Source organism: Branchiostoma floridae, chromosome 6 (genome assembly GCF_000003815.2).
Source record: "Branchiostoma floridae strain S238N-H82 chromosome 6, Bfl_VNyyK, whole genome shotgun sequence".
In the NCBI taxonomy this organism is placed as follows: Eukaryota; Metazoa; Chordata; class Leptocardii; order Amphioxiformes; family Branchiostomatidae; genus Branchiostoma; species Branchiostoma floridae.
The window spans coordinates 15,228,576-15,243,222 of record NC_049984.1 but is presented as its reverse complement, the minus strand read 5'-3'; the positions used below and the strand labels follow the sequence as shown (position 1 = coordinate 15,243,222).

Sequence of the window (14,647 nt, the reverse complement as noted above, 5' to 3'; positions counted from 1 at the left end):
GTGAGATCCCAAGATTTGCCTCAGCTTAGATATGATGGTGACATCAAGTTGGTAGTCCAATGTATGTGGGAGCTTTAAGCCATTGCAGCCACATAAAAGAACCAAACACATTTATCGAAAGCATATGGGTGACTCGTATGCTCGGCAAAAAATGAAGGCTGTATTGCTAACCAACTGCACTATTAGTTGGTTTAAAAAGCACCATGCATACACTCAAAGATGACAAAAGAAAATATTAAAGAAAGATTTTAAAAAACTCTCTCACTGGTGTTACTACATTCACTGCCATATTGATATCTCATATTTTGATACATATTATGTACTCTAAAATATTTGAAGTTCGGACATAACAAGTTAAAACTATGAAATGTAGACTCACAAAGAATATCCTATTTGCACAGACCAAGGCTGTCATGCTATGTTCACTATTCCCAACTGTCAGAGAACCGACTCAGTCCAAGACTCCAACGCGCAACTGGAGGGGAACTCCTTTTAATCTGCTTCCCAAACCTACGTACAACAATGACTAGTAGAACTATGAGAGCATCTGAGATCACGTCTGTCTCCCAGGGAGTCTCCGTCTCCACTGGCCACTGACCTACTTAGGGCTCTATCTTTAGAAATCTGCGGGCCGGCTCAAATCATTCTAGATGACCCCGTCACATATCCTCCCTTTTTCCCTTGATTGAAACCATTTCAATCACAAATCTAGTCGCCAACTCTATTAGAATAACGATACAGTTAACCTTCACTAGAAACTTACTTAACAAGCCAATAATAGCTACCACGTCGATAAATGGAACTAATTGAAAACAAAGGTTACACATTGCCGAACTTTGTTACATATCGCTTAACTAATAAATCGTCAGTTCATCAGTCCGAGTTCACTCCACGATACAGGGCTGCAGACACCAGCTCTGAAGAAGCTCTCTCTCTTCCCGCCACATCTTCTGTTGTGCCAGCTTCTCCTCGATTTCACGCTCCCTCGCGGCTGTGTCTACAGGTTTTGCGTCCCCGTATATATCTCTCCGTGAGTTCCCGTGTGACAAGGGCGGAGGGCTCTCAGCAGGTATGGTACGTGCCGCCAACCGAAGCTTTGGCCTTGCCGCAAGACCCCTTCTGTGGGCGTCCCCATAACGCGAGCCCAAGTCACGCTCACCTCCCCCATAGGACCTGCCACGGCCATTGTAGCCACGAACACTCGACTTGAATCCTTGGTCCCCGCCGTAGCTCCGGTCCTGCCTGTCAAAGCCGCGACTTTTGCCACCATGGCGACCGGATACTGGCCCATTACCAGTGGAAACCTTCTCCCAGCCCCACGCGGTTCTGGGCTTCCGATTGAACTCCCGCGTTTCAGCTGTTGGAGTCACGGATGGCTCCTGCTTCCCGGACGCACACAGCTCTACCAGTTCAGCCAGATGGGGAACATCTCGTCCGACGATTGCAGGGCGCGGCAGGTTTGGGATCACTTTCGCATTTACCCTGTAGCTCCTATGCCCGACCCGGATCTCCACCCGAGCGCTGGGGTGCTTTCTTTCTTCCCCATGAATGCAAGTTATCCCGCCTTGGTTGTCAAGCCTGACTTTTCTGGCGTCTACCAGGCTCTCTCGGATCAGCGTATGTGTACTGCCGGTGTCTAACAGCAAGGGGACCGCCGTTCCATCCACTTGGCCCCTGACGATGAACGCAGTCGGTGGGGATCCGGTCTTCATCTCGCCAAAGAAGGAACTAGCCCCCGAGGGCTGGGCCTCCTGTTTCAACATGGGGCAGTCCCTTATAAAGTGGCTGGGGTCCCCGCAGTGGTAGCACGTGCCTGCCCCGCTCGTGGGCCCAGGCTGTGGGCGGCCACGGCCCTGCGCTGGCTTCGAATTCTTCTCCTCCTCCTCCTTTTTGCCAAGTTCCCTTCGATGAGCATTCAAGAAGTGCTTGGCCATCTCGGCCAGCTCCTCCAGCGATGCCGAGCCCCGCTCCCGGAGGTGCACCGCCAGGTCCCGCGGGCATGCGTCCATGAATTGCTCCTTCACAAACAGGTTCTTAAGACTCTCGTATGACTTTGTCGAGTCGGACAGCTCCAACCAACGCTCCAGGTAGTTCTCGAGCCGAACAATGAATTGCTGGGGGCTCTCCCCCGCCTCCGGCTTGTTGTTCCTGAACTTCTCACGAAACCCATCCTCTGTCAAGTTGTATCTCTCCATGAGGGCTTTCTTGACGGTTCGGTAAATCCGAGCTTCGTGACCAGGCAGTCTCGAGTATGCTTTGAGGGCCTCGCCTGACAACAGGGCACTTAAGTTTGGCGCCCATTGGTCCTCCGGCCACCCGTTCGACGCCGCGAACCTCTCAAACCTAAGGAGGTAAGCGTCTAAGTCGTCTATCCCATCTTGGAAGGAGGGCAGCTTTGGGGCCTTCGCCCTAGCTTGCCCCACTGGCTCTGCTATAGGCCCGGCGGCCGCCAGCTCCCTCTCAAGCTTCTTCATCTCTAGTTGATGCCTCCTGTCTGCCTCCTTCTGTCTTTCTTCTGCCTCTCTTGCCTTCTCTCTCTCCTCGGCCTCTCTCTCCTTCTCTCTCTCTGCAGCTTCCAGCCTCCTTTTCTCAGCTTCTCTCTCCTTCTCTCTCTCCTCGGCCTCTCTCTCCTTCTCTCTCTCTGCAGCTTCCAGCCTCCTTTTCTCAGCTTCTCTCTCCTTCTCTCTCTCCTCGGCCTCTCTCTCCTTCTCTCTCTCCTCAGCTTCCAGCCTCATTTTCTGCACTTCCCTCTCCTTCGCTCTTTCTTCCCTCTCCAATGCTTGTTGCTCTTGCACAAACTGTCGGAGCTCACTCCCTGAGAGCCCCAACTTCTCCCCAGCCTCCATGAGCTGATCCATTTTATCCCTGGACTTCCTCAGTTTCTACTCTTCCTGAGTCAGCCTTGCCACAGTTTATTGACTTGGAACCGCCCGTCTGACCGCCGGCACTCTGGAATGTTCCTTCCCGGCTCCACAGAAAACTCAATCCAGATGTGTTCTTCTCTAAGCATGCACAGCCCAGACCAACAAATGCAAAGCTAGAAGAGTCCAACTGTTCTTCGGAATCCCTTCTCTTGTCTGACTGTTATCATGCAAACCTACGCACTTGCACTTGATCCTGACAGCTCAATCCTGATCACAAATTACTCACAGTTCCTCTCCCTCCTTCTGTCCTTCTTGAGTGAGTTCTCGCCTACTTTTTGCCGTCAGCGATGATCACCACTTCTGTACACCACGTGTCAGAGAACCGACTCAGTCCAAGACTCCAACGCGCAACTGGAGGGGAACTCCTTTTAATCTGCTTCCCAAACCTACGTACAACAATGACTAGTAGAACTATGAGAGCATCTGAGATCACGTCTGTCTCCCAGGGAGTCTCCGTCTCCACTGGCCACTGACCTACTTAGGGCTCTATCTTTAGAAATCTGCGGGCCGGCTCAAATCATTCTAGATGACCCCGTCACACCAACTAAAAAAAAAGATGGGTGCGACACAATAAAACATAATTGTGACATCAATCTTGTGTGCTTGGTGTTGTGTCTTTGACATGTCTGTGTCATTTTCCCACAGATCTCCTAGCTTAACACAAACCCGCAAATCCGCTTTAAAGTGCAAGCTGGACATCATACTCCACAGATATTGGCATCAACCCAGCAATGATAAGACAATTATCTAGTACCTTCCCTTACTATTGGCAAAGGTGGACTTTGCAGGTAATTTGTGTTGCAGACCCCCAATCTATTTACTGTCAGAATGGAACACTTACTGTTGAAGACAAATAAGTTGGCTTTACTATGTAGCAAATTGGATCTTAATCAATATCTTCTATAGACACCCACTTTGTTAATGAGTTAATGATTGTCTGAATACATGCTCTGAGATAAAGCCCTGGATTTGGATATTGATAAAGACACAGTTTGCTGCACATTAGGCTTCCAACATTTTGCCAAGTCTAAAAGTCTCCAGAGTATAGTATGAATGTTGCATGAGCAAACACAGGACTCAAGATATTGGAGTTTTCTAGTACACAACCTGTAACGTTCTGTAACGTTTTACAGCAAGGCAGCTGTAAAATGAGCACAAATATTCCGTAGATTGAAAAAAAAAAGTATCAGAAAACAGATAACTAATCGTAGTCTTATGCCATAAAATGCCAAAATAAATCTAAACTTAAAGAATAAAATGTGAAATGACGGAAAGAAAAAAATCTACTGTTGGCCGGGGAGGTACCAGTACAGAAAATTCAGGTTCCATTCAGGTCCAGAGGATCATTTCCAGGTCCGGATCTGAACCTGGACCTGATTGTCTGTGGACACTTGAGAACTGGCAATACTATGTGTGTTAGGTCCTATGTTTAACCTTCCTAGCCACTTTGATTTCATACTGGAGGCAACTTTTTTTTTGGCCAAACTTTTTTTTATTCGCTCGCTCGCATCAGTTTTGGAGTTCCCAGAGGATGTCATCCATATAATCAAATCAACATGGCCTAAAGACAGTTTGCTGCACATTAGGCTTCCAACATTTTGCCAAGTCTAAAAGTCTGAGTATGAATTTTGTATCAGCAAACACTGGACTCAGGATATCAGGATGGTGGGGTGTTCTTGTACACAACCTGTAATGTTGAAGACAAATAAGCTGGCTTTACCGTGTAGCAAATTGGATCTTAATCAATACCTCTTATAGACACCCACTGTCAAATGTTATCAAAAGTTAATGATTGTCTGAGTACATGCTCTGCGGTAAAGCCCTGATTTTTTATATCGATAAAGACAGTTTGCTGCACATTAGGCTTCCAACATTTTGCCAAGTCTAAAAGTCTGAGTATGAATTTTGTATCAGCAAACACTGGACTCAGGATATCAGGATGGGGTGTTCTTGTACACAACCTGTAATATTGAAGACAAATAAGCTGGCTTTACCGTGTAGCAAATTGGATCTTAATCAATATCTCCTATAGACACCCACTGTCAAATGTTATCCAAAGCTAATGATTGTCTGAATACATGCTCAGGCTGTGATAAAGCCCTGGATTTTGATATCGATAAATACACTGTTTGCTGCGCAATTTGCCAAGTCTAATAGTCTTCATCGTATGAATTTTGCATGGGCAAACACTGGACTCAGGATATTGGAGTCTTTTACACAGTCTGTGCTTAAGGCGAGTCCTTCCAGCCTCGAGTTGTGATGGCAGCCCATACGTCTCTGTCAGTCATTACTTTTTGTAGATTGTCAACCTCAAGGCCAGTGTCTTTTTTGAGCAGGTCTATATATGTTGCTGTTGGCCTACCTGGCCTCCTCTTCCCATGCCTGGGTGTCCAGAGTACCAGGTCAGCAGCTATTTCCTTGCTCCTAAGGCAGTGTCCCGCAAACTTTAATCTCCTAGTTCAAATCTTATCGGACAGTTTTGTAAAGTGTCTGTACACAGTCTGTAAAGTGTTTTATCTGCTTATGTTTCGATGCCCATCAGACATCTTCCTCTGAGCTTCTGACTGGAGCGCTAATTCTGACTGACATAGGAGAAAAACCACCATACTCATCTATTGTTGGGACTTTGAAATAGAAACTTTTTATCTAAGTCCCTCTTGTTTGAACAGCTACTGTATACTTACAGTGTTGATGGGCATCATTGTTTTAAAAGCAGGAGAAGACTCCCTAAGTAATGGAATGATAAAATTAATATAATACTGTACTACTTTGTTACAATCCCCAAGCACCTTACCAATTTATTGGAATCATATTGCGTGAATACAGCAAAATTTGCTTTTCTTTTTGTCAAAGTCTCTGGTCCATCGGTATCACTTTGCTCTAAATTTCTAGAGAGAGCCTAGAGGAAACAACACACAAATTTGCAGTCAGCATTGGTAGTCACGCACACTTTAACAGTTAACAAACTGGCTGATGAACGTTTCTGCATTGTCAGCAACACATGCCTTATCCCAATCCTCCCGAGACAACTGTCTTTATGACAACGAAAGGTCAGTTTGCCGTGGAGCGATGGCTGACATTTTATAATTGCCCTGCCACGAATCCCTCATGTCGTATACATTGTACAACAAGCTCTCAGATCTCAACTAATAGGTGCAGATATCAAGTGTTGGTCACCTGGATAAACTCCGGCTCTATGTACCCAATTATTCCTGCCTCTGAGATCATACCTACAGTTACAGGAGTGGTGAGGTATACAAGTGGCTTGGCCTCTAATGATGAGCTACTCATATGGCCTTCATGGTCATCAACTACAGGAGGTTTTGAACAAGAATAGAGTACGAGGGTGATGCAAGAGAGTGGAGCAAGTAAGCAGGGGAGGGTGAAGGGTGTGTATTCTCTCTTCTGCAGTAGTTTGGGTGCCTTCTTAGTAGTTAGAGTGTACAAGTGGAAAAATGAAACATATGTATTTCAATGTATTTCAGTCCATTTTGTTTCATTCTGTTCCATTTCAAACTATCTGCACACCACTTACGGGACTTTTGCATGAGGATACAGGTATGATGCTTTCTTCCAACGCAAAAGTACACAGATCAAATTTTCAACAACCACTGTACAGTTGCCTTCTTCAGGATCAAAACTGATGACCAATCACTTCAGAACGTAAACTCGTGAGGGTTACAACAATGACGTGATATAATTAACACCTAATTGGTCATCAGTATTGATCCTAAAATAAGGTGCGGTGGTCGTTGACAATTTCATCCATGTATACGTGTTGGAAGGACGTTAAGCATTGTACTAAGCTCAATCTTTCAACAAGTTTTAACAAGTCAATTCAGTTCCTACATTGTACAATGTACATGTGTAGAACAAAACATTGCACAAGAGTGGATCGATGAATCAAATTGTAAATGTGGAGCTCAACCTCCACTTGGAATGGGATGGAAAATATTGAGATAGACAAAATCACTAGTTTAGAAACCTAATGTCCTAAACCTAACATGTCCTAAACCTAACATGTCCTAATCCTAACCCAAATATACTAAAGAAAAAGTACCACTCTAAAATGAAGAGATTATACAACCAGCTTAACAAAAATCTTGCATTTATTTGTAAAGAGCTGTTTCACTCCCAAAGTATGAAAAAGTGATACTGAGAGCATCTAATGAGGAAATTATCCCAGGTTCATGTCTAGTCTTTATGGTTACCACTGACAGAGGAAATCACTTTCTCCTCTTCTTGAAACCTAAAAAATAAGAAGAAAAAAATCTGTGATGTCAGCAAAAACTGCACATTGTCCAAAGTTAGTAGCTAGATGTCTTCGACTTTGCTGGGATTGCAACACCACAATACGGCAAGGAGCATATGGCAGTGAATTCTAGACCATGCACCACATATGTATGTAGTACATTGTAACTCAATCATATACTAAACCATCCAGCTTATCGCCAAAAAGCAGTTACTCAAACAACTTTATATGATATTGGAAACAGTCAGACGTTTCAGACAACCAACCGGTGTCTTTCGTCACTGAATTCTATGATCATATCCAGTTGCTTGAGTAACTGCTTTTTCGCGTATCTTATTACATGGATGTCTAACCTTCATCGAAGCATCCAGCTCATCAATAACTCTCCAAACGTAGGTTGAGAGGGAAATTGTTACTACCTTCAGATTGCTTCTTCAACCTTTGCGTTTAAATGGTGAGACCCCATTTTAAGGCAGAAGTTGAAAAAGAAGAGCGTGACAATTTCCCCCTGAAACCTATGTTTGGAGAGATTGACTCATCATGATGCAGCTGAATTTCTACAAAATTATGTTCCATCAAGTTTTATTCTATAACTATAAGCCCACTCACAGTTCAAGTTGAGGAGGCAGATACAGATGCACTGTGGGTAATATGTCTAAGGTGCAACTGACATAAACAAGGACCCTAACAAGTAAACAAAAACATGTCTCTGGGCTTGTTTACAAGTTAGGGGCCTTCACCTCTGACATACATTGTATAACCCACAATGCATACTGGTGTGTATGCACAGTATATTTTATGATCCGGCTTGTGGACCTGTATATCACACTTCATTACATGGGTCTCAGACTTCTAAAAATCCAAGATAAAATTCACTACATCAGTGCAGTGAATAGAACAAGTCACTTTGTGTACTCACCTTTCTTCGCACCTTTCTTTCCCTTCTTTGAAGACCTTTTCCTGCAGAGCAAACATTAGGCAGTAGTCAACAAACAAATCAAAGATAACAAATTATTTGAGTGTACAGTTTTCAGGATCCTACAGTTAAAATTAAATAGCGCAAACAACTAAAATAAAATTTTGTATCTATGCATATCATAATACCTTTTCTTGGAGGAGCTTGCCCCGCCCTCCCCACCAAACAGAGCGCTGGTGTCGCCAAACTTGGTGATCTGGTTCAGAGTGGACACCATCCCCATACTCTGCTTACGCTGTCAAAAACAACACAACATTCTCATTATGATGGGGATAAGTAGCAAAACCTGCACAACATAGACTTTTGATCAAGATTTACGAGATTATGACGTGAAAAAATGGCTCATGAAAAATAGTGCTAAAAAAAACAGCTTGAGGTTGAGGATAATTGCTGGAAATTATCTATGTTGACAGACATTACAATATTCTGACATAAGGATGCATTTTCCATAGACATAATTCAAAAAGATTCAAAACCTTGAGTACATAGATACAATTCATTAACATCAACAGCTATTGCATCAAGGTTTATAGATTATACATACTTATCATAAGTAATAAAACAATAATTTGATATGGAACACTGCACTGCAATGTCTGTTTCATAAGCAGGGCTCGGAATACCACCTGCATATTATGCAAATTAGTGCAGGTAAAATTGGAGCTGTGCAGGTATTTCTGGTGTCTACCTGCACCTAACCTGCACTGGTCCATGTACTGAGTTTCATGTTATATGATGTAGGTGTATGTGGATTGTTATTAGCTGCATTGACCGTTACCACCTATAAAGTATAGAAGAAAAAATACCAATGGTTCCTGAACAATTTTAGTATGATCCATAAATCATAAAATCAGAGTGGTGCAGGTAAAATTTGTTAGGTGCAGGTAATTTTCAGTGTTACCTGCACCAGTGCAGGTATGCAGAAAAAAGTATTTCGAGCCCTGATAAGTATTGTCAATTCTTCTTTAGAATTACTCATTGAAAACTTTACATTCATAGCAGCCCACTTGTGAGATCATATTGACGTGGCCATGTCAAGATGTGCCCACGGGTTATTGTAGGCAATAAAGTGATAATTGGTTATCAAATATTCTCTCTTCAATGCATGTATATCATTCATCTCCTCTATCTAGGTCAAAACAACAACTTACAATGTATAACTTATCAAATATTATTCTGAATCATAATTTTTTAATGAATAATCTCAGAGAAATGTTACAAAAAGAAACTGATGTTTTATGATATTCTATGATTAAACTATGTTAAAAATAAGCGTACATGTTTGTATTGTTGGTCTATGATCTGTAGAACTCATTAATAATCATCATCTGGTGTATTTTGCCAGCCAGTAGGTACCCCAAATATGAGTAATGAGGCTGTTTAACGTGGTCGAGGCGCCTCCTCGAGCACGGGACCCCCGTTTTACATGTACATCCCTCCCGGAAGACGATAAAATCATATATGTAAGTGAAGAAAGGTCTTTAAAAGGACAGTTACAAGGCTACTTTAGTTTGACATTCACTTACCTTTTGCTTCTTAGAAACAGCCAGCCTTACAAAGTAATCCTCTTCATATCTGTCAACAAAAGTATGAAGGACAGAATGGTCAATCAAAATTCAAGTCTGCAGTTTTCAGCAAAACAGATAGGTGGCATGACTGCACTGTACATTCACTATGTTAGAAGCATTTCCACACCATTGGTGTAAACACTGTACAGTATGTGGACATCACCTACATCAACAAAAGTCCATAGGAATGGCTAACAATTATAACATGAAAAGAACACTTACTCTCTTTGGTGTCTGTCGTCTTGAGTCTCAACACTTCTACGGAAGCCTACAGAGTCCTGTAGAAGGTAAAACAATGAAAACATGATACCGTAACTTTCAGCATACCTACAACAAACTTTAATAACTTCAAAAGTATGACAGATAGAAAAATGTGCTGCTTGACAGGTTTCAATTCTGCATGCCTGATTTCCATTTATATACTTCATGTGTATCAAAATACATTAAAATGGCACAAACGTCTCTCTGCATATGTATCCTACAAAAAACAAGTATGATTTTGAAACGTACAAGCCTGAGATAAAATTACTAGTGCACAATACTTACTCTTATCTCCTGTGGAGCATCAGAATGAGCCTCTGTAGTTAAGATTGAGAAAAAAGATATGAATTCATTTTAGGGTTTGACTATTTGATGATACGTGACACGTAATTACAGCTTACACTACCGCAAAATGTGTTAAAATGCATCATCATTAAGGTAAATATCTAACAAGACTTCAAAGATGTAATAATACCGTTGTGGCATATTTTCTTACATACCTTATTTTGATTGTCATTCATATGTCAGACAAATGAGGTTTTGACTAACATTATACTTTGATCCTTTAGTCAACTGAAAACTTCCTGCTAGTCTACATGACATTTTGTATACAGAAAATGTAACTACCAAAATGCAAACAAACAAAAAGACAGACGTGGCTAACAAATGGAATGTACATGATGCAGAAACACAGACAGACAAACAAACAAATGACCAAAAACAATGAAAACAATACCTCCATTGATGGAGGTAACAGTAACACTTCATAAGAACGACTGATGTGTAAGTCTTCTTCTAAACTTGTGCCATATTTTCTAAGTACAAATTCTTTTTTTAACCAGACTACACAGTTTACCTTTCAGTTCCCTGATGAGGGAGCTTCTCAGGGCTCTCTTCCTGGCCTGTTCTTCCTTCTTCTGCTGTCTCTGGACGGGAGTGTCTTCATCTGATAAAAATACACAAATGAAACAACAGTGTTGAATATTGGTTCTTAATTTTCACAGCATTCTCTTCTCATTGCCCATAACCCTGATTGGACTTAAGTTCTTACTTTTCATTTCTAACCAAACGTAAGATAAAAATCCCCCAAAAATACTCTAGACCCAACATTATATTGTGTTTTATAATTTATTAGTTGAATACATAATAGGTTGCATGCCAAAGTGTGAGCATGAAAGAACAACTTCTGGTCAAAAACTACAATTGTCTTCTTGCAGGACAGCCATAATGATTCTAAATGATGGTGTATTTTTATCACAATTAAGTATTTAAAACAGGAAAACTTCATAAACACATTCATCACATTAATGCTACTAAAATGCTTTTATACTACCGGTATGAAAATGAGATGGCTTACGGTATGAGTACAGTACTTTGCTTAGTCCTTCTTTCCAAGACAACGCTATGAGCGCTCTATCCCTATCTACACTCTTTTACACAATAATGTTGAGAAGTTCTTACCGTAGTGCACGGGTGCCAGTTTGGGTGGGACATACACTTTGGGCTTCCCTGTGTCCTTTTCGTCATCACTGGCCTCTGACTCATCAGACGATTCAGCCAGCTAGTAGGTTAGAAGACATGGAATACACAAACTTAAACATCACATCCAATACTACATTTTCAAACAGGTTTTCAGTGTCTGAATTTCAAAAGATCTATCACTCCACAATGGAGCCTTTTCTTCCAAAATGTTACTCTTTCAACAAAATGGAAAGTGGGCATGTAAAAGCTGGTTAATTTTCTTCATCTTCCCAAAGAGAAGTGCAAACAAAATACATTACCAGGAACAGCATAAGGACAATCACAAAAACCATGTACCCACCTTACTAGTGAGGTTGTCAGGGTTAGGTTTGAACCGCAGTGGATCATTCTCAGCTGAAACAAAGTGTTTATCATAATAAGTTATGTATAAGATCAGTCAACAATGCCATTCAGTAGTTTTAATAGTAAATTGTTAGACACAAACATGCATATGTAAAAAAAAATCATCTTCTGGGCACTCAAAAGCTTTAAAATGTACCATTGATAGCTCTTTGCCAACATTTTGATGAATCAAAATAAGACTAAAAATACAGGAACACTACATGCTTGGCCAAAAAAAATGAACAATGTTGCTAACTTACAGAGTTCACCCATGGCAGCCATCTTCACCAGTTTGTCCACCTGATATTTCAACTTGTGGTCGATGGGTCTCATCTTCTCCAGGTACTGCAGTACACAAACAAACAGGCAGAGGGCGTCATTAAACAGTACCATGGCAAAAATGTGTCTTTCAAACTATCCCTGAGTTGGATACCTATCCCTGAGTTGGATACTCACAGTCCACAGATCTCTATTATTGTTATGATGGCAAGATCCCCATTTCAAACCTTCCTTCCTACATGTACATACTTACCATTCCGATTTCTACAATCCTACTCGGCTAGTGATTGCAGGATCCCCCTAACACACCCTCCTGTCTACATACTCACTGTTCTGATCTCTACAATCCTGGTGACTGCAGGGTCCCCCTTACACACCCTCCTTTCTACATATATTACTCACCGTCCTGATCTCTACAATCCTGGTGATGGTAGGGTCCCCCTTTCACACCCTCCTGTCTACATACTCACCGTCCTGATCTCTACAATCCTGGTGATGGTAGGGTCCCCCTTTCACACCCTCCTTTCTATATACTCATTGTCCTGATCTCCACAATTCTGGTGACTGCAGGGTCCCCCCTGACACACCCTCCTTTCTACATACTCACCGTCCTGATCTCTACAATCCTGGTGACTGCAGGATCCCCCCTAACATACCCTCCTTTCTCAGACTTACCGTTCTGATCTCCACAATCCTGGTGACTGCAGGATCCCCCCTTACAGACCCTCCTTTCTCAGACTTACCGTTCTGATCTCCACAATCCTGGTGACGGCAGGATCCCCCCTGATGGACCCCCCCTCCACCTTCTTCAGCATGACATATGTGAGGTTGATGAGATAACTCAGGAGGAGCTGGTACTTGGACTCCAGGAAACTGATGCCCTGGAGATGGAAGAGGAAAAACACTTCAGCAAAAATATTCTCTTTGGCTGAAATACATTAGTCAGAAAATGTAATTAGGTTATAACAGTATTAGAAATTTTTTAAGAAAATAAATATCCATCCTTTGTTACCAATACATATGATGTAGAACTTACGAGGAAAACATATTTTGTCGATACAGTCTTTCGAAATTGGCCCAACTCATTTCGGTTTGTTGTATGTTTGTATTGCAAACACAGTAAACTGCCTAACACCAGAACACACAAGGTTTGACTATAAAGAGTACAAGCTGCACATCCAGACTGATGAATTTTTTATGAGTGGAAGATTCCCAAAGTTATGGTAATTTTTAATAAATGTAGCAGACTACATTTAACAGATATAATTTCTTACCTTTGCAGTAGATATTTCTCCATCTTTCACTTTCTTCAGCAAATCTTTTACGTGTCCTGTTACAGAGTCTGCCTGTGTGAAGGACACGTAGACTCACTTTAAGTACATTTTTTCAAGTCGAGAAAGGTCAGAAGTTACATATTACAGTTACAATACAATACATCTGACCCATCTAACAGTAGTTGTCAAGAAGGCTTGGCCAGTGATGACTTATTTTCAAAAGTGACCAGTGATTTTTGTATAAGAAGAAATGTGGGTTACACTACATCGAGCTTTGGCCAATTATAAAGTTTAATTGAGGTTTAGCAAGACTGCGAGGGACACCTTAGAGAGCTGCATGCCTACAAGGAAAACTCAAGGCCAGCAACGCAAAGTGGGTTAGTCTCTACCAGACTCCGGATCGCTGGAAAAATCGTAGAAATGTAACAAATCAGAGGAGTAAGCCGGCCAGGGAACAGCATGCGATCGTCGGAATCGCGTGCTGTTCCCTGGCCAGTTATATTCCTCTCTATTTGTTCCATTTCTACAATTTTCCAGCGATTCGGAGTCTGGTAGACACTAAAGTGGGTGCAAAAGGAGAAGAGTTAGAGTGGACTAGAGGTGGTTCTGACTTGTCGCGTGGCTGGAACCCCTTGCGACACAAGGAGCCTTGCAAGCTCAAAGCACTCTGGCCAATCTGGGACCCCGTAAGTTTCCAATCCCTTTCTCTATTGAAATCCCCATGAATTATCTGTTTCACAGTGTTCAATTTGCATGTGCGGTTGACAGGGATTCTGGATAATAAAGGTGATTGTAAAAATTCAGCCATTTTGCATGGGTCATTACGTTTTGGACGTTATCATACAAATGATCTTAAGGTATCTCGGTTGGCTAAATTGGCATTTTGACCTTCCACTGTTTTCTTATTAATAAATTAAGAAAGAATAGAGCCGTAAGGAATATTGATAGATGGGCATTAGAGAATTCTAAATCTGATTTTTTGGGGGCCAAATTGATGACGTCACCATTTTTATTGCCTCTGATATTATTTTTTTCTATGACAAAATACAGCACTTTGGTACATACCACTGTAATGAAACTTCGTTTTTCGTTGCATAATGATAAAAGCTACAAACATAGTGTTGCGCAAATTGATATCTATTAATGATCTGTAGCAATTAGAAAATGTTTGTCTTCATCTAATTAAAAAAATTTAATTCTTAATAACTACAGATCGTTAGTAGATATCAGTTTAGCGCAAAACTACGTTT

General features: G+C 41.7%; 2 protein-coding genes across 2 annotated transcripts in view; both read right to left on the bottom strand.

Annotated features, from left to right (window-relative positions):
• Positions 1-858: 858 nt before the first annotated feature.
• Positions 859-3,469, bottom strand: LOC118418423. Its single transcript, XM_035824320.1, has one exon. The coding sequence runs from the start codon at positions 2,856-2,858 to the stop codon at positions 885-887; it is 1,974 nt and encodes a 657-aa protein (XP_035680213.1). The 5' UTR covers positions 2,859-3,469; the 3' UTR covers positions 859-884.
• Positions 3,470-7,015: 3,546 nt separating this feature from the next.
• Positions 7,016-14,647, bottom strand: part of LOC118418424 (neuroguidin-like) — a 13,690-nt gene continuing 6,058 nt past the window's right edge. The window contains exons 3-14 of the mRNA XM_035824321.1: positions 13,398-13,469; positions 12,867-13,004; positions 12,105-12,189; positions 11,804-11,856; positions 11,443-11,542; positions 10,838-10,927; positions 10,267-10,298; positions 9,943-9,998; positions 9,679-9,727; positions 8,281-8,387; positions 8,096-8,136; positions 7,016-7,173 (exon numbers count right to left, since the gene is read on the bottom strand). Of these exons, the coding sequence (XP_035680214.1) occupies positions 7,151-7,173; positions 8,096-8,136; positions 8,281-8,387; positions 9,679-9,727; positions 9,943-9,998; positions 10,267-10,298; positions 10,838-10,927; positions 11,443-11,542; positions 11,804-11,856; positions 12,105-12,189; positions 12,867-13,004; positions 13,398-13,469 (846 nt within the window). The 3' untranslated portion in view covers positions 7,016-7,150. The remainder of the gene's footprint in view (positions 7,174-8,095; positions 8,137-8,280; positions 8,388-9,678; positions 9,728-9,942; positions 9,999-10,266; positions 10,299-10,837; positions 10,928-11,442; positions 11,543-11,803; positions 11,857-12,104; positions 12,190-12,866; positions 13,005-13,397; positions 13,470-14,647) is intronic.

Coding starts and splice junctions, on each gene's coding strand:
- LOC118418423 (XM_035824320.1), bottom strand. CDS start 2,858: ATGGATCAGCTCATGGAGGCTGGGGAGAAGTTGGGGCTCTCAGGGAGT.